The sequence below is a fragment of the Lemur catta genome, chromosome 4 (genome assembly GCF_020740605.2).
Source record: "Lemur catta isolate mLemCat1 chromosome 4, mLemCat1.pri, whole genome shotgun sequence".
Lineage (NCBI taxonomy): Eukaryota > Metazoa > Chordata > Mammalia > Primates > Lemuridae > Lemur > Lemur catta.
The window spans coordinates 55,131,149-55,151,562 of NC_059131.1; the positions used below are offsets into that span (position 1 = coordinate 55,131,149).

A 20,414-nucleotide genomic window follows, 5' to 3' on the forward strand; every position below is an offset into this window, starting at 1 on the left:
ACAGATTTCCTCTGCTATCATACAGGATTTTCTTCTCTAACAGGCTTATTTTCTGAATGGGAAAACTGCTTGTAAACACTGTGAATGGGGCTTATCAACTATCATCTTTAATTTTGCCTCTTAGGATGTACACTAGACTTCCCACCAGATTCGCCAGTGAAGACTTCAACACCTATACCAGGAATCCTCTCTAGGCACATTATTCAATTTCTTAAAGTACTATTCTCGATTTTTAGTCTGACAAAATTTTTCTAGAAAGACAATTTTAACCCAGAGAACACATGATTCACAGAAAAGGCCTCTTATTTTATGTATAAGCTCCAAAGGGCAGATATTTTTGCCATTTTGTTTGCTGCTGTGTCCCAAGTGCCTAGGATAGTGCTTGGTACACAGGCACTGACTTTTAAGTCTAGCTTCATTTTTGGGCCCAGGAACATTGTTTTTTTGAGGGCTCAGATAAATATTTAAAAGGATTATTGTTAAATTTTGTCCAGCATTTTTAGGTGTTTTGAATAGGAAGCTTTTTAATAAAGTCAGCTGGTCTCCCTTGTAAATAGAAGTCTTTTTTTAAATTCCACAAGGAAGATGTTGATATTTCAAGTTTATTGCTTTTATTCTAAGCAAAAAGATGGTATTTCCAGGCTTTTAAAGTTAAAAGAATTTCTCATTTATATCAACATTAAGGAAACTTATTTTTGTCATTAATTGCTGTATGTCAGTTACTCTGTATAACCTAATTTAGGGGACTTAATGAGAAAAAAAATTTAGAACCTGATAGCTGTGTGGATACTGAAAACTAGCTGTTCTTCCAGATTTTTAAGGTGTGTTCTTTTTTTTTTTTTTTCTTTTTTAAGCTTAGATTTTAACTAAAAACCTTGTGTTGATGGGTTAAATATTTTAAATCCAGTAGAATAGCCTCTAATAAGATGTTGATTACATTACAGGTGCAAACTGAAAAAGACCCTGAACTAGGAAAAGAAAGGTATGTTGCCTTAAGTTTACCAACATTTTTGTATCCTATTTAGTTACTGGATTTTATTTCTGTATTTTATAGTAATTGTGCATGTATAAAGTTCTTGTTTTACATGTTTATGTTGTATATATATGAGCTTGTGGTTTTTCTTTTTGATTGTATTTGACGTAGGGGTTTTGTTTTGTTTCTGTCTCCTTCATGTATTTACTGAATATTTAGAAAAACTGCATATAAAAACACAGTTTGAATTAAATATACAAATATGACTTCTTTAGAAAATGTTTTGCTAAAACTCAAAAAACTCAACTCTGTGATCAGTATTATATTCTCTTTGTCAGATTTTTCTATTTTGGAATTCTATTTTGGAATTCTATTCCAAAATAATTAAACACAATAGTAAAATTTTAATCTTTTAAAATTTCATTAGCATAAAACAAAAATTATTTTCAATGTGTCTCTTGATACTTTAAAAATATAACTGAGATGGGGAGAAGGGATATTTGTCACAAAAAAATTGTGTACACTGCTTTGTATTATCAGAGAATGAAAGCTTGTTTTTAGAGTCTCCACGAAGTAGTGGCTCACAACCTTGCTTTGACTACATAGAGTACACCCTTTCCTTAGTAACTTTCTCATTCTGATGGATACCCTCCTTGTCACCAACCCTGTCCCACCAATTAATAACCTGCTTTCAGTGCTCTTCACTGTGAATCACTGATCTAGGATATTTCTTTTCCCTCCTGTATTCTAATTCATCTATATTTGTTAGTCCATGCTCTAAGAGCATATTAGTTAGAAACAGCAGTTTGAAAGTGTTTAAATATGAAAGTGTTTATTTGATGCACTAATTTTAAGATGGTTGAAAAACAATGTCTTTTAGATTTTCTTCTCAGTAATTAATTCTATAAATAAGACTTTATTAGATGAGTACATGAAAATATATTGGTAACTTTAAGCAATAGTTTACTATGTATGTCACCACAGACTTTTTAAAGTCGTACGTCTTCACATCAATTATATCTACATGCCTAAGAAACAGTACCACCAGCAATGTTTATTATAAAAGCCCATAAAGGACTTAGTAAATAATAATTCCACATGTAACAACATAGACATGCAATTTGGCTGCAATAACTCTGTGGCTGGTAAGTAAATTGACTCTTCTGAAAATCCATTTTAAATAATTGACAAATTTTTTTTTTTGAGACAGAATCTGTGTTGCCCGGGCTAGAGTGCCGTGGCATCAGCCTAGCTCATAGCAACCTCAAACTCTTGGGCTCAAGCAATCCTACTGCCTCAGCTTCCCGAGTAGCTGGAACTACAGGCATGCGCTACCATGCCCGGCTAATTTTTTCTATATATTTTTAGTTGTCCAGCTAATTTCTTTCTATTTTTTTAGTGGAGACGGGATCTCGCTCTTGCTCAGGCTGGTCTTGAACTCCTGAGCTCAAATGATCTGCCCGCACTCGGTCTCCCAGAGTGCTAGGATTACAGGTGGGAGCCACCACGCCCAGCCTTACAGAGTTTTTTTGAGGTCTGTAAGAAAAGCTGTAATCTGTAGCAATAGCAATTGTCATTGTTTAGACTTACCTTTTAAAATCAAATATGTTTCTTAATTTACAGTTGTTCAACCTCATAAAATTAATTTTTAAAATTCTAGCACTAATAACTTCTTAATTCCTATTTTGTATTCAGTTTTTTTCTGATTCATGTGACATTAGAGAAAAGGATGTTGGATGTGGCTAGAATACTTCACATTTCTTTTAGAGTAAACTGGTTACTGAGAAAATGCTATTTGTTGTTGTTTTCTAGAGACAGGGTCTCGCTATGTTGGCCAGGCTGGCTTGAACTCCTGGGCTCAAGCGATCCTCCTGCCTCAGCCTCTAAAGTAGCTGGGACTACAGGAGCATGTCACTTTACCTGTCTTGTTTTTTGTTTGTTTATTTGTTTAACAAAGCATTAGCAGTTGCCAATTCATCATGAATATGATTCTTTTGTTTATAATTAATATAAACTACTTAAAATAGATTATTCTTATTTAGAGGAAATCTCATGTGGATACATTCCTAATTTAATAGTCCACATTATGCTACTACTCATCCCCTTTACATGTAAACAGGATTTATTTATCATGTGATTCAGGCACCAAATAAGGATGCTAGATGAAATTTTCCAAATTCATTGATGTGGAAAGTACCCAGTGGGCCTCTGAAATAAACACTAATCTTTAGTATTGTGAAGTCCCAGGTTAAGTTTCTCAAGATGTTTGTCTTACAGTGTTAACCTGTGTTCTCCTGTCGAACTTTTGTTGTATGCTTTTTTATGAAGGTTTTGAAATCATGGTATTAATGATATATTGGGGCAGGATAGAGGAGTAGAAAATTAGATACGTGTATGCTGAATACCTTACTGGAAGCCTTTTTTGTGCCATTTCCCAGAATATGGCTATGTTTTCATTTGTTTAAAAAGACTGATTGTTTAACTCTATTAATAATATCATTTATTTGACATCTCAAACTGTCTTTCCAAGCTAACTTGATCAGTTCCCCCATATTAGCCAGAAAACAGATACTAATTTTTGATAAATGATTTCTGTAAAGAAAGCACTAGAATTTTTAAAGACCAGCACCCAAGAACAAATTTGGAATTAAACCATTTTCCAAGTAGGTCCATGTTCTCTGTTTCAAGTACGGAACTACATAGTGATTCATTTTGCATAAATAATAACTTTTACTATTGAGAAACTTTAATTATGGTAAAGGAGAAAGTCTTAGTATGTCCTTGAGCCAGGAATCAAGATCTCCATTGTTATCCTTCTAGCCCCATAGATGTTTATTTTATATAGCTCTAATTTTATAAAGCCTTTTAGGTTAATACTCACTACAGTAATGAGACAGGAATATGAATTTATTCTTCATTATTGGAAATGAGTTTTTTAATTTAAAAACAAAGTTTATGTTTTGAGAAATAATACATAACTGCTGTAACTTTGAATGTCATTTCATTTTGTTTGTCATATTTGTGCTTGGCCACAAATTTTATTTTGAGTTGTTCTACGAATTTGGAATACTTAAAATCAGCCATTGGCATTTTGAATATAAGAGATGTGAATTATTTTCAAATAAAAACCTTTTCAGCACACACAGAGTAGCTTGCACAACTAATAGAATATGTATTGGTTAAAGTCTGTGGTTACTGGCTGTTGAACCTAAAATAAATTCCTCAAACTCATTGCTTTGGCTACTTTTGATCAAGAGGTGTTTCTCTGATTTGGTAGAAAATTTTTGTCATTTGGAAGGTCAAACTTACCATCTTTGAGTGGGCTGGGGGAAGAACCAGTTTATTGGCTCAACTGACTAGACCCTGACGTACTAGCATTTACTTTTTCTATGCTTCTAGAATACAATCAACATCTCAGGACACAGATACACATCATTTTGCATTGTTAACTAAAGGATATGTGGCCGTGCTTTGGGAAACATGTCAAAGGGGATGGCTTATTCTCTCCTTCCTTAAAAATTAAGAAAACGTAACTCTTAGTATGAGGTATTGACATGGTGTGGTCACTTTCTGGTGTGTTTCTGCAACCTGCGCTTCTAATGTAATTATGTGAATATACTTGTTAAGCTTTGATTTGTGTTGATAGCATGCTGGACATGGTTTTGGGAGCTAAGATTTTCTTTATTATTCCTCAGTATAACCTCTGATCTATGGACCATTAATATAAAATAGTTTATTCTGTGTCTGCCTCAGTGAAAGTAGTGGAATTACAGAATCACAAATTTTTTGTTTACTTTGGATTTGGGAAGACCATGATGAGATAAAATCAATGACATATACTTGGCCAAGAATGTTCTCCATTTCTTCTGAAAAATGTTACTTAAAAAAATGATACTGGAATTTTATCTTATCCTCTGTAATCAGAAAGGTTTCTTTTTAATATATTCCTTCTTATAGCCAAAGGCATGCATTTATAATAAGACTGTATGTTCATGTTAAGGTGATTCTATCAGTTTCGCCACTAACTTTAAATCTCCAATAGAGCATTTAAAGAATACTTTCAAAGAAAGTTTTCTGTTAAGTATTATTAATACAGTTCTTGGGAAATTAAAAACAAATCTGTTTCACATCAAAAAAATAAATAAAAGAGCGAATATGTTTAACAGTGTGATCTTTTCCCCTTACCAGTTACCATTTATGTTCTAAAAGGTTTACTTATAAAATTTTAATGCATGTATCATTAGTTTCATTGTAGAACTGTACACATGTAATATTTTATTATTTCAGTCATCACTGTTGGGTATAGGACCTGATAATTGAGGTGCCTCAAATTCACATCCGGCCTTTTGATGCCAGGTATAAACTTGACAAAGGAAGGACAAAATTGGTTGTAACTCACATGAGTAAAAGGAGCAAATTGGTGGTCATAGTTTTGCCCCTTTTTACTTTGAGTTAGAAATCTTCAGTGAGCTTGAGGATCTCTTTAAAATTTTTATGTTGTTTACATATTCGCATCAAAACATCTAAACCATTTTAATGCCGATGGGCTGGATTTCCCAGTACTTATTACTAATGCATCAGGAAGTCTTAACAATTGGCATCAACAGGATTATTTATAATGGTTGAATTCTCATCATAGTTTGATTTTTGTTTGTGTTTTTGTTTGTGTTCTTTTTTTGTTTTTAAATACTTTTAGCCCTGACTTGAAAAACAGTCCAGTTGATGAAAGTGAGGTGCAGACAGCAGCTGATAGTCCCTCTGTTAAACCTAATGAGGTTGAAGAAGAAACTACTCCCAGCATTCAAACAGAAACTTTGGTACAGCAGGAAGAGCCTTGTGAGGAAGAACCTGAAAAAACAATGTGTGACACTGACTTTGTTATTGAGACATTGGAAGTTGAAACTGAAGGAAAGGAGGTCAAAGTGGAAATTCCTTTTGTAGAATCTACTCCAGCCAGTATTGAATTATTCACTGAAAATATAGAGGAGTCTGCTTTAAATCAACAGGTACATACCAGTGACTTGGAGAAGGAAGAGGTAGAAATTGTTAACCCTGAAACAGAGTTATCGCTGTCTGACAGGGCAATTGTAGAAGAAAGCAACAGCAAAGGAATTCTAGAAGAATCTCCATCTGAAGCAGAAGATTTCTTTTCTGGAATTACACAGTGTATGGTAGAAGCTGTCACAGAAGTAGATAAACATGAAACTGTTTCAGAAATACTGCCATCTGCTTGTATTGTGACCTTAGTACCAGGAATTTCTACTGGGGATGAAAAGACGGTGGGCAAAAAGGATATTTCTGAAAAAAGTAATAACATGGATGAGAAAGAGGAGAATGAATTTCATATTAAAGAAACCAGAATGGATCTACAAATAGGAACAGAGAAGGCTGAAAAGAATGAAGGTAGAGTGGTTGCAGGGAAGTTGGAAAAGATTATAGCAGCAATGAAAGAAGACCCTGCAGAAAATACTGGGATCAAGGCATACCCAAATAAAGGAGTGGACCAGGCTAATACAACTGATGAAACTAGTAAAACTTGTATGCTGGCTGTATCAAATGTATCCAGCAGTAAATCAAGTATCAAGACTGCTATGGTCACTTCTCTTAAGGCAAAAGCTACCGCTTCAAAAATTGAAACTCAAAAAAGTTTTCTGAAATCTGTGCTCAGAGATCAAATAAATGCTGAAAAGAAACTTTCAGCCAAGGAATTTGGTCTATTTAAACCTGCAAGTGCCAGGTCAGGCCTGGCAGAAAGCAGCAGTAAATTCAAACCCACTCAGAGCGGTGTTACCAGAGGAAGCAGTGGAAAGATCTCAGACCTGCAAGGCAAGGATTCTAAACTGGATTACAGGGATATAACAAAACAATCTCAGGAAACAGAGGCTAGACCTTCCACCATGAAACGGGATGACAGCAACAATAAGGTGAGGAGGGTAGGAAGAATGGCTCAGTATGTCTTTGGAGTGATTAACTCTGCTGCCGTAGCTATGGAGTAGGAGATGTAATTCTGTTTCATACTTTCGTCTCCTCACTTAACCCCCCAAGCTCCCATTTCCCTTTCTTAAACGATTCCATTGATTTAAGCCAGTGGACATTTAGAATATTAAGTTCAAGTTCGTAATTTATTAACAGGTTTGAAAAGCATTATTTGAATAAAATTTGGTCAGAAATATAACTGGTTTAAAAAAAAGTCTTCAGTGAATCTCCTAAGGTCATTTACTGCTCTGCTTCTGAATGGGAAACTGTTTTCTCTTTTAAATTGAAGCTTCCTTTATCAGGTCACTGATTGCCCAACTTAGACGTTGTGGGAAGAAAAGATCAGTAAAACTAACTACGACTTTTAGAGACGATGCCTATACTGTTAAATAAATGACTGTTGACTTAGTTTTGTATGCTTGTTAAATATTTGCATAATCACCTGTATTTGGGTAATGTTTTCTGTTTAAGTCCCTTTTTTAGAACCTTAATAACCTGGTTGTAAATTCTGTTTTTCTGTATTTCTTATTTAATATTTCAGACTTTGGCTGGGCAAAACACTAAGAATTCTAAAAGCACCACTGGTAGAAATTCCAAAGCCAAAGAGGTAAAAAATAATCCACTGACACTAACCCTTCTTTTCCATTCTTCCATAGCACAGTTCATCTACCGTATAATAGTTAATAGAAATGTTTAGAGAGTGAGGTATAGAGCAAGGGATAGGAATCAGGTGGGGTTTTCTCTTTTTTTTGACCCTACCACCAACTCCTTTTTTGACCTTGAGCTAGCCTAAGTAGTTTATGTTCTTGGTGTAGGGCAATACGTTACACAAGGAGAGAAAGGGGTTAGTGTGGGAAAATACCTCCAATCTCATATTAACAGGAATAGATTAATGACACACACACACAAAAATTATATATATAAAGGAGATTGGCATTTGACTGGAATGGTCCTACTTTGTTGAACTTCCAAAGAGGTTATCCTTTTGGCTCTAATTTAACCTAACTGGATGGTCTCTAAGATTCACTTTCCTGGTACTGAATTCTATTGCCATACACACAGCTTGTATTTTATATTTGGTTATTTGTTATTTTAGGTTTTTACCATTCATAGAATATTTTTTTAGTCATTTACTTTTTTTACCTTGTAGGGGTTAAATTTGGGCCTATTTTGTTGAAGCAAGTAGAAATTATTAATAGTTTAAAGCAGAAGTAAGGATTATGGTTAATTCTATTTGCTTAATAAGTTGCTAATACAATTGCTTATAGATTTTCTTCCCCCAAATTACTGGATATATATTTTTTTATTACTAACTGTATATTCTTATGTCATTATTGTATATACTAGCAATTGATCATTGACAACATACTAAATGTGTAGGAGTCCTATTGGGAATTTATTTTCTTTACTGTTGGCACCATTTTTCAAATTACAGATTTTATTTTTTTAAAAAATATTAGTTTATATTAGGTATTAAGTCTTAGTAATAATTTTTCATATAACTTCCTCAAAATGTAAACATTATAGCTTAGCATTATATATCTTTTCTTTTTCTTTTTCTTTTTCTTTTTCTTTTTGCCCTAGTCACATGGAACCTGGAGCATTATATATCTTAAAATGTGTATTCTATATATGATCAATTCATATGGAACATGAAACAATAATTCTTTATATTATTTGACAAATTCTTTAAATGTAGTGTTTTTGTGCATTATATTTCAAAACTTATCATTTAAGAAATAACTATAATCTTATTGAAATTAAGTGAAAGTGGAATTAGATTTATATTAGAATTTACGTTTGGCATTTTCTTTGTAAATTACAGCTCATTGATTTGTGGAGCTTTTTAAAAAAATAACTCTAATTTTAGGTTTTAGAAAACTTTGCACTGAAATTCTCACAGATTATCTGTGTGCACATGTACTGTGACTATTTGGAACCTAGCCAGTGGTCTGTGTTTTTTCACAATCCTGTGATTTTTAACTTTCAACAGGAGCCATTATTTCCATTTAACTTGGATGAATTTGTTACTGTGGATGAGGTTATAGAAGAAGTGAATCCTTCTCAAGCCAAGCAGAATCCACTAAAGGGAAAAAGAAAAGAAACTCTCAAAAATATTCCTTCCTCTGAACTGAACTTAAAGAAGAAAAAGGGGAAAACTTCTACCCCTCGTGGTGTGGAGGGAGAATTATCTTTTGTAACATTAGATGAGATTGGGGAAGAGGAAGATGCAGCTGCACATCTATCCCAAGCTCTAGTCACTGTGGATGAAGTAATTGATGAAGAAGAACTGAATATGGAAGAAATGGTAAAAAATTCAAATTCACTTTTTACATTAGATGAATTAATTGACCAGGATGATTGCATTTCCCACAGTGAACCTAAAGATGTTACTGTTCTGTCAGTGGCTGAAGAACAAGATCTTCTCAAACAGGAACGCTTGGTAACTGTGGATGAAATTGGAGAAGTAGAAGAACTACCTTTAAATGAATCAGCAGACATAACTTTTGCTACTTTAAATGCTAAAGGAGATGAAGGAAATACCATAAGGGATTCCATTGGGTTTATTTCTTCTCAAATGCCTGAAGACCCTTCTACTTTAGTTACTGTAGATGAAATACAGGATGACGGCAGTGATTTGCATTTAGTGACTTTGGATGAAGTAACTGAAGAAGATGAAGACTCTCTGACTGATTTTAACAACCTTAAAGAAGAGCTTAATTTTGTTACTGTTGATGAAGTTGGAGAGGAAGAAGATGGAGACAGTGATTTAAAAGTTGAATTAGCACAAAGCAGAAATGACCATCCCACAGATAGAAAGAAGAGAGCTGTGGACATAAAGAAGACAAAATCTGAAGCCTTGTCCCAAGTGGGCCCTGTAAATGAGAATGTTGTGGAAGAAGATCTAAAAACCGTGATTGAAAGACACTTCACAGGTAGATACTTGGAAATGATAGTTTTTCTGTTATATGAAGGATTACATTTAAAATTAATTTTCAAATACATGTTGCAGCATTACCACTGGTTTTACCCTGTATTGATATTAGAAGCTGACAGACGATTATAGCCAGTAACGTTTTGCAAAGAAATGTGTAGAAGTTTCACAAATATTTTTAGTTACAGAGCAGAGCTTGCTCCAAGTTACTATACATTAAGAAAAGAAGACAAAACCAGAAAACCAAACTACAGTAGCAAAATTAGAATTGGAATGAAAAATGATGTATTTGTATCATAGGGGAAAGGCAACCTTTAATATGTAAAAGGATGTTTACACCTGATTGCCTCACAGTTCTTGCTTAGACTTAAAATTTAGAACAATTCATAAAGGTACTATTTTACTTTAATATTTTGATGATAGAGAATAGTAGGGCAGCTCACTTTCAGGACTTGAGGAAGATAATAATTTCCATTAAGAAAATCTTGAAAGATTTAACCCAGCTAAGAATAAAATATTAGAATAGTTGTATAGACTTATGTAACAAATAAGAAAAATTTTCATAAGACACCTTAGGAAAAGAGGGCAGGAAGGTGTAGTTGTTTGGAAAGCAATAAATGGCAACGTAAAAGGAAAATGTTTAGAGTAAACTGAATATGTTTAAATAAAATTCTATTTTATATTAGAAATAGGCTTCCCTCCTAGATTTGAGTATTTTTTGCAAAAAAGTAACATGTTGAAATTATTATTCAGACAATATGTTTAAAGCAATTTAAATGTTGTTACTAGAACAATAAATTAGACTTTCTTTTTAAAGCTAAAACGCCAACCAAGAGAGTTAGAATTGGGAAAACACCACCATCAGAAAAAGCTGTTGTGACAGAACCAGCAAAAGGTGAAGAGGACTTCGAAATGAATGAAGGTAAAGCAGAATTGTTGGAGTGGGGAAGAGAGTTACACAACATGAGGAATTATTAGATCTGGATAAAATTTTGATCTTTGTAATTAGAGAAATAATGTATCATCGATATTAGAATGTGACAGATATGTGTAAATAGTCTTCAAAAGATTATTCTGGCTATTTTGCAGCTTCAGATAGAAATCATTTATTAACTAGCTATTATTTGTGGGACCAGATCCTTTGTTTTGTGGATGCTTCCAAGCAGCCAGTGAATAAATAAAACAAGATATCTTAATAGCATTAATAAATTACGCTGAAACAAATAAGGAAGTATCTAGTGAGGGAGAATACTTTAGTCACTCAACAAATATTTGTAATTGTGTCCATTAGACTGGACATTGTCCACAACAGAATGTTTAAAGGGGAAGAAAAAAGGAAAGCGCATATTTCCTCTAGGAGTTTATTCAGCGAGGTAAAACAAAAAAATCACCTTACCAATATCACTTAAATAGCACCATACAAGTATCCCTTTTATCATTTTCTCTGCAACTTAACTTTCCTATCTTGTCTTCTCTAAGGAAAAGGTATCAACTGTGATTCAGTCCAAGAAGTTCATTGAATCTGATCTCAGGTTTGGCCCTCACTGCTGCTCCCAATATATTAGAAGTCTCCTTTGCTGTTTCCTAATCAGGTGTAATATGGGCCTTTTCCCTCTTATATATTACCCCTAACCCATTTCTCACTGGTGACCTTGCTTTCATTTTCATTTACCAGAACAAATGTAGGATTTCCTTTCTGCCAACTTGTGTTTTACTTACGTTGGCTCTTTACATATAAAATATGGCCAGATCTTTCCCATTGAAAAAAAAAATCCCCATAACCTTGAAATCTCTCTTTTCTCTTTCTTTTTAGAGCAAAGCACCTAGAAAGAACCACCTACTTTACTTCCTTATTTCCCATTGGATTATGTATATTTTGGTTTCTTTCTCTATCATATTCCTGAAATTGGTGTTGATGAACCCCATTGGGTTGTTCTCAAACTTGATATTTTTAAGTGTTTTTCTTCTTAATGCAGTCTTACTTGACTTTTCTGCATCATTTGTTACTATTGGTTATGCCCTCTTTCTTGTAGCTCTTTTCCATGGTCAAGTGGGTATTCCTCCTTCTTTGTCTATTCTTTTCCATTACCAGTTCTTGAGACCAAGGTATAGTTAGTAGTATAATAATCTGACTAAAAGCTCTAAGCATGATTTTATTAGCTACTTTTCCCCCCAGATTTCTAATGATAGGACAACTTTGGCACCAGTATGCTAAGAACTACTGCATCTCAACTGGGTAATACAGAAAGGATGATTTATTTACTGCTTATGTAACGGTATATGTCCATTAATGGATGATATGTTTGACAGAAGGACCTAGCTTAAGAAAAAGTCAGTTTTCCACACAATTTAAAACTTAAATGATTCATTTAAATCTAGTTTAATTATATAATTTTTATATATTTTATTTAAATAAATGTTCCTTTGGAGCGGCAGAAGCAGACATGTTTGAAAAGTTTATTGCTGGACTCAGTGGCTCACACCTGTAATCCTAGCACTTTGGGAGGCCAAGGTGGGAGGATTGCTTGAGGCCAGGAATTGGAGACTAGTTTGAGCAAGAGTGAGACCCCATCTCTACAAAAAAAATGAAAAAATTTAGCTAGGCGTGGTGGCGCATGCCTGTAGTCCCAGCTACTTGGAAGACTGAGGCAGGAGGATCGGTTGAGCCCAGGAGTTTGAGGTTGCAGTGTGTGGTGATGACACCACTGCACTCTAGCCCAGGAGACAGAGCAAGACCCTGTCTCAAAAAAAAAAAAGAAAAAAAAAATGTGTATTACTCTGGTGAGGAAGTAAACTATTATAGGAAGAGACTGGAGGCAATGAAACCAGGCTGTTTTAACCATCAAATTAAGAAAAAAGAGATTGCCTCTTTTTTTTTAATCGACTCTAGGACTTGATGACCAGTAAAATGTGAGGAATAAGAGAAGAAGAGTAAGTAATGATGTCAGAGTTCCTAGCCATCCCTTTAGATTTGGTAAAGAGTAGCCCAGGTATATGGCGGGAGCACTGAACTTGAAGTCACAAGTGTTGGCGTTAGCTTGTAGCGCTAACTACCTGTGTAGCCCTGGGCATATGTATTATCTCTTTTGATTTTGCTTCATTTGTGAAGAAGTGAGAATTATAATGATTTGACCTACCTATCTCACATGAGATAAAAGGTAAATGACTGGTAAAAGGGATTTGTCAAGTATTATGCAACAGTAAGGTATTTCAACTCCTGAAGATAACCAGAATTGCTTAGAACTAGTTTCCATTTTTGTCTGTCCCTGAGACCATAGTATGTATGTATGTAATCTGCTAACACTGAGTGCTTCTTTCTTGTTATTTACTTTGCTGGGCTTTAATACTTGTAATTTTATTTGTGATTCTGTCTAAGGGTCTTAGTCTATCAGGGCAAATTTTCTATGTTGGAGGGGCGTCAGTACAGGGCCTTAGAATTATTTTCTGCTGCTATTCTTTTCCTTAATCCCTACTCTCAACTCTGCACCTTGCGTATAAGTCTCTTGCCAGTAACTACAGAACTTGAACTTCTTACGTTACCCCTTAAATTCTTTCTGGAAAATATATAAAAAAAATTTCTGTTAGTCAGCTTTAGCTCCATATTCCTAAATCCATTTAATAAATCCGAAGAACAGATTTACCCACTTATTCCTTACATCAAAGAATCTTGGAGAATATTCTGTGAAGAGTGGTCAGATGGAATTAACCAAGGGAGGTTTTCTTTCAGTTGTAAGTTAGTCTTTAAAGATAAGGATTATTCAATGTTAACTTCTCAAAGTCTTTTTTTTCCTTGAAAAATTTAACGATTTTAGTTGATGAAGAATCTGGATTAAAGGATACAGAACCAGAACGAAAACGCAAGAAGATTGAGGACTCTTCTTTAGGCGAATCAGTGGCACCTGATGTCCCTGAAGGTAAAGTAAAAGTGACATTTTTTCCCTATCCAGATGAAATAAAAACTCAACACCAATAAGTATTGTTGTTTATATGAATAATTGGGCAACCTTGCTTAGATTGTCATTTTATAATAGAAATTAGCAAGTTTTACACGTTGGCATTTCTGAAGACACTTTACTAGGCTATTTTTACCTCACAAGGATATTTTTATTGCAGTCTTGAAGTTTGGGATGTATCTCATTTATTCTTGGTGCTTTCTTTGCCACCCTAGTGAGAATTGAGTTATACTTGCCCAGGCAGAAACTCCAGTTAAGTAGAACTTACTGAAAAGCTTAACTAGTTGACTTTGTTCGTGGCCACCTAAGGTCAGCTTGAGCTTGGGGGTGGGGGGGGTCCCTATTTGTTTAGCCAGCATACTTCTCAAGCAGACAGTTGCCCATCATTCTGCCTTTTAATGGGGGATTCCTAAGAGGTTTATTTCAAACCATCAGATATCTTATCCAATGACTTGCTGTTCTGAACTGTTATGAACAGTTGTTTTTTATATGAAGATTCTCCATGAGAATATATTCAGCTTTCAGTATACCAATGCAGTGGCATTCTGACATTCCCTGGAGGCTTTGGAATATTACAGAATTTGTTAAAAAATAAAGATTTATGTTTTGTGATTAAAGTTATTGCTCTTTATCCCTAAATGTATAGCAGTATATACTGTGCTTGTATTTAAGTATATATTGTTCTTAGTATTTTTGTCATGTTTAGATAAATTTATTAACACAACTGTAGATAAATTATTATTAATTTTCCTCCTTGGTCTTCTCTCTCTCTTCTTCTTGTCCTCTAGATTTAGACTTTCTTGTACCGAAGGCTGGATTCTTCTGTCCAATTTGTTCCCTCTTCTACTCAGGTGAAAAAGCAATGACAAATCACTGCAAGAGTACGCGTCATAAGCAAAATACAGAGGTAATTTTTTTTATTCGTAACTCATAAAATCTTTAGGTGCTACGATCTTGTACTCAAACTATTTTAAGTATCTACTCAAAATGTACATTTTTTTTCCCTTGGGAAAACTTTTCATTGTTTATGCCAGTTTATTCCTCTTAAGTCCATAATCCTATTTTCTTCTTTACTGTACCTTGCCAATAATTTCTAGTCCTTACTCTTTTTCCTTTAATAGTCACATTTACCAGAGTAGATTCTGTAGATCACTGGTTTCATATGACACTCCATTATTAAAGTGTGAGAAACTGCATATTCTGATGCACTTTTACAGAGTCTTGTACATGGTAGCATATAAAAGTTTTTGAGTAGTCAGAAGAAATCCTGCCTAACATTATGCAACCCATCTTTCAAACTGATTTCATCACACGATCTTTTTTAAATTGTGCATATCTTTAGAAAGTGCTACTCTAGAGAATCATCATTAGCTATAGTTGAAGCAGTGGTTCTGATACCTCCTGAATGTTTGAGAGTTGCTTTATACATCCACTCTATTGAATTTGTGGCATAAACACTCATCTAACATTTATTGAGCTGTTATGTACTGAAAGCTCATTTAATCCCCTTGTAAACTTAGAGATAGAAGCTATCACGTCCAATTTTAAAGATGAGGAAACAGACTTAAGGAGGTTATGTATCTAAACCCAGGGTCACAAAGCTAGTTAGTAGCAGACCTAGGATTTGAGCCCAGCTCTCTTTTATTCTAAGCCCAAGCCCTTGTACATTGTGCTATGCTACTTGTGCTCTTAGTTTATCATGTCATTTTTGTATTTAAAATCTTCTAGCAGCTTCATATTGCACTTGGACTAATAATCAAACTTCTTATTGTGGGTCTATAAAAGCCTACATGATCTGATTCTTTTCCACTTCTCTGAACTCGTTTTTTATTGCTCATTATGTTTCAGCTTTTCTGTCTCTCTTGTGTTTCTCATATGTGACAGGTGCCTTGCTCCCTTTGCAACTTTATATTGCTGTTCCTTTGGCCCCTCCCAAACCTATTTGCATGGCCAGGTCTTTCTCATCCTTTCGGTCTCAACTCAAATATCACCTACCCAGAAAGGCCTTTGCCTAAGAAAGACCTAGCTAAAGTGGAACTCTCCCTCCTACCCCAAGAAAAGTTCTACCTCATCAGTTACCTTGTATTTCCTTTTAAAGTGCTTACCACCACCCCAGATTATCTTATTTAATTTGTTCTTTTATTGTTCTTCTTCCTCCATTAGGATGTAAGCTCTGTAGTATGAAGGGCTTTGTCTGTCTTGTTGACCACTGAATCTTCAAGCACCAAGCACAATGTCTGGTATATAATAAATATCAGATGACTGATGAATGAAAGGATGGAATGTTAATATAAGGCACTATGTTTCTAATCTTTATTTTGTAGGATCTGGCTTTTTAAAATTGTGAATACAATGAAGTACATTAAATGTGTGGCACACACAAAAAAATAGTATCTAATGAGTATTTTATAATGTGAATTGCTTTTAACAGAAGTTCATGGCCAAGCAAAGAAAGGAAAAGGAGCAGAATGAGGCTGAAGAAAGAAGCTCTAGGTGATTGGGGCGGGGGAGGGGGAAAGAATGCACTAGAAATTTGTTTAGGGTCCAGTTGATTTGTGTATTTTTGTTATCATTTAATTTGTAATTTTTGTTTCAGAAGCAAATATTCATGTTGTACAAATTTCTGATTGCGCTTGATGTAGAGAGACTGATGGGGAATGTATGATGGGTTTGATTTTTATATCAAATCATCAGGCATGGAGAAATATCTTTTAGAAGTGTTAAAATAAATGTTCCTACTGTATATTTAAAATACCATCTTGTGTTTGTGGCTGATTTATTAAAGACTTACTTGCCTCTGATTGCAGACAAAGTTCTTCTCTATAATCCCTGTGAATTGGGATATTTGGGGATTCTTCATGTATTACTGGAAGTCATACCATGACAGTGTTTTACTTTGCTTCAGCCATCCAGGTATATACAGGTCATAGCTTTCTTAAAATTCTCAATTTTTCTCAATAAAATTTTATTATAACATGTTTGATCCAGATAGGTTTGAGTAAAACTTTTCTTGACTTTTAAATGTGTTGGGAAGATGTTTTTTCTCCTGGTAACACCTGCCAGGACCCATTTAAAGTAGCACCTAGCATGTCATTATTATCTTGAATCTGCAGAGCAGCCTTTACTTCCTGCGAACCACCAAAGTAGCCTTTGAAACCATTTGATTTATTATTAAATATGCTTATAAGAAGTTGTAGAGATCTAAAAATGAATTGAATGGATTGTTAGTAGGTGATGGACATGGCTCTGCTGTAAGTTTTTAGATTAGGCCATACTTCAGACCTAAGTCTGCTGACTCTGAATTGTTTTAGTATCTGATTCCTCAGCTCTTCCAAGATTAGAGTGTAGCAATTAATAATAGAAAGGAGGGAGGGAAACAACAACAAAAAATTCTGCTTTTTTTGATCTCTTACCCCCATCACAGCACAAGAGTTACCTCATAGCGATAAATAGAGTGAAGAACAAAAGGCAGCAGCTTTTTGTTATCTCCCACCAAACACACTACCGCTGCTCGTGTTCTTCAGACTTAGCCATAGGCTGAGCAAAATTAAAAAATACTACAAGCCACAGATAAGGGAGTGGAGTGAGGAGAAAAGTGGCTTATGAGTGTCAAGAGTCTGTTGGGATTAAAACTACTTAGGTGAATGAGGTAATAAAGGGGAGAAGAGCTAGTTTGGAGAATAAGGTATCAGCAAACTAAAGCAGCACAGTTAAAGTGAATAAAAATCTTACTTTTAAAGAATCTTCTTTTCTTCTTGGCCTACTTCTGGAAATTTTGCACCCAGGGAAGTTATAAGCTTCTTTAATTTTATCTAGATCAATCTTGGAGTTTGATCTTATAGACCTAAGTATGAAACTCTTACTTCCTTCAAATTAATTATCTGAAAAAAAGGCTATTTACTCTTTTGAAATTGGGATTCTAAATTAAAATAAGAGAACTGCTAAAGCATAAAAGTGTGGTAGGGATGATTTTTGTGTTTCATTTTAGTGAACATATTGACAGTTAACTGTATACTGTAAATGTTCCTCTCTGGTGCTTTTTGTACTTAACACTGGTAATTTTTAATCGAAGGGCTGCAAATACAGAAGATTTTTGTGAGGTTTTCTAAAAATAAATGTGTTCTTTGCATATAATTTTAGAATTGTTCTTGATGTTTTCAGAAAACCTTGAAATACCTCCCTCCTTTAGTCATACCACTCATATGGAATGTCATATGTAGCAGTGTCTGCGTATTAGTTGGTTTAGGGATATAATTTGGATTGCAGTTTAAAGTTTCTATTGTTTCATCATCTAGACACCAAAGCAAAAAGAGATTGCATTAAACATGACCTCTGTAAAAGTTTTTAGATTTTACTACCCTTTCTGGCATAGAATACTGTGGAAACTTGTCTCTGTGAAACTGCTTTGTTTTTTGTTTTTGAGACAAGGTCTTGCTCTTTTGCCCAGGTTAGAGTACATTGGCATCATTGCAGTCTCAAACTCCTGGGCTTAAGTGATCCTCCTGCCTCAGCCTCCCAAGTAGCTGGAACTACAGGTACCTGCCACCATGCCCAGCTAATTTTTCTTATGTTTTTTGTAGAGATGGGGTCTTGCTGTATTGCCCAGCCTGGTCTCCAACTACTACTGGCCTGAAGCAGTCCTGCCTTGGCCTCCCAAAGCACTTGATGTTACAGGTGTGAGCCACCACACCCAGCCCCGAAAATGCTTCTTTTTAATTTGTTTTTAAAAACAAACAAACAAACTTACTTATAGGAGAGTCATGTTTTTAAAACTTAAAAATTTTAATATTATTTGTGGAAAATATCAAGCATACTAGTTAAAAAGGCAGAATAGGATAATTTACTCTCATATACTAATTACCTAGTTTCAGCAATTATCAACTCAAAGCCAACTCATTATTTTTACTCCCAACTCATTATTTTAAAGTAAATCTCAGCATGTTATTTTACCCATAAATTCTTCATTGTGTATTTCTAAAAGGTAAGGATTCTTTTTAATGTAACCAACACCATTAAAAATATTCCTTATTTAAACAAAAATCTAGTTCAGATTTTCAACTGTTTCATAAATGGGTTTTTAGGTTTGTTTACTATGTCTGAAATCAGATACAAATGCGATCTGTACATTGTGACTGGCTGATAGGTCTTTTAAATTACATTATTAATATTAAATATTTAGGTTCTTTTCTCTCTTGTAATTTATTTGATAAAGAAACATTTGGTTCTACTAAGCAGTGCTGCTCAAAATGTCTTTGGACCCAGTGCCAGTCCACAAACGTTGATACCAGTTTGTGGTAATTTAAAAATCGTACAGAAATTGAGAGTGTTTAGAAACGTTTTGGTAGTGATTTTATGTCTGCTGAATGTAACAATAAAAAATTAGGTTTTGTATGTTTTTGTGTTGTTTTATTCCATTTTTAAAATATTTTGCAAAATTATTCGTCTGTGATAGATTGAAAATTAGGAAGAAAAGAAATAAACTGATCGAGCACATGTTTGAGAAGCACTGCTGACAGGTTTCCCATGGTCTATATTTTATTTATTGGAACCCTGTAGTAGCTTTAACATGTTCGTTGTCCTCTGTATAGCTTATAAATTGGTAGTTGGATGTAGATACTTGATTAGAATTTGGGGATTTTTTTTCCTTCTCTTCTTTTTGCAAAACTACTTTAGGCAGTGTTGTGGGTTTCCTGGTGAGGAGGCACAAAATGTCTGATTGCTTTCTTTGGGATTTTAGTAGCAGTTGATGCTTAATTTTGATTCATTTATTCATAAGGGATTGCAAAATAATGACATTTTAAATCATCTTTCTTCATTTATAAATGGGAATACTTCTGAAAAGAGAAATTCCCCCTCATCTGCTATTTGGTTACTCAGTGGTATAGTTTGTGTAAGAAAGACATGATAAATATTTGATGCTTTTCCTTTATTTACCTTTTTTTTTCAAAATGAGTTGATTCATTGACATCCACCAACTGTGATAAATTCTTTAGTAATATGAATTTGTGAATTTTAACATTTGATATTTGTTAGTCTTATGCTCAAATTGTCCCATTTTTTTATTTGACTCCTCATGCCTTTTAACATGACACTACTGCTAGTTTCCTTTTGTTTTTTCTTGTTATTTTTTTTTTAGAGACAGGTCTTGCTCTGTCACCCATGCTGGAGTGCAGTGGCATGATTATAGCTCACTGTAACCTCAACTTCCTGGGCTCAGGCAATCCTTCCATCTCAGCAGCAATCATCCCATGTATCTGGGACTACAGGTGTGTACTACCGTGCCCAGCTAGTTTCCTTAGCTGCCCTACTGTCTGTATGTCAAGATATTTCAGGCTCATTTTGTACATGTTCTTCCCCAGACCTACCTATTTCTCTAAGGAACAGTGGGTAATTAGGGGTGTTCATTGCTTCTAAGTTGATCATTGCTTTTCAGTGGATAAAACTTGGAAGTGTATGCTTTGTTTTTAAGATAAAATGCATCATTATTATACTGATTCTTCCACTTCAGATTCACAACTTGAGGGGTTTTTTTTTATGTACCTCTTTTATGTTAAATCTAGATCTTCTGTGTCCTGTG

The 20,414-nt window shown here is 34.4% G+C and overlaps 1 protein-coding gene across 4 annotated transcripts in view; it reads left to right on the plus strand.

The window, feature by feature from the left end:
• ZNF638 (zinc finger protein 638) overlaps positions 1 to 16,592 on the plus strand; it is a 78,321-nt gene extending 61,729 nt beyond the window's left edge. For all 4 annotated transcript variants that reach the window (XM_045549828.1, XM_045549825.1, XM_045549826.1 and 1 more), the window contains 8 exons: positions 945 to 982; positions 5,670 to 6,897; positions 7,491 to 7,556; positions 8,943 to 9,885; positions 10,702 to 10,806; positions 13,697 to 13,798; positions 14,626 to 14,744; positions 16,269 to 16,592. In XM_045549828.1, coding sequence (XP_045405784.1) covers positions 945 to 982; positions 5,670 to 6,897; positions 7,491 to 7,556; positions 8,943 to 9,885; positions 10,702 to 10,806; positions 13,697 to 13,798; positions 14,626 to 14,744; positions 16,269 to 16,334 — 2,667 coding nt within the window. In that variant the 3' untranslated portion in view covers positions 16,335 to 16,592. The remainder of the gene's footprint in view (positions 1 to 944; positions 983 to 5,669; positions 6,898 to 7,490; positions 7,557 to 8,942; positions 9,886 to 10,701; positions 10,807 to 13,696; positions 13,799 to 14,625; positions 14,745 to 16,268) is intronic.
• Positions 16,593 to 20,414: the final 3,822 nt, after the last annotated feature.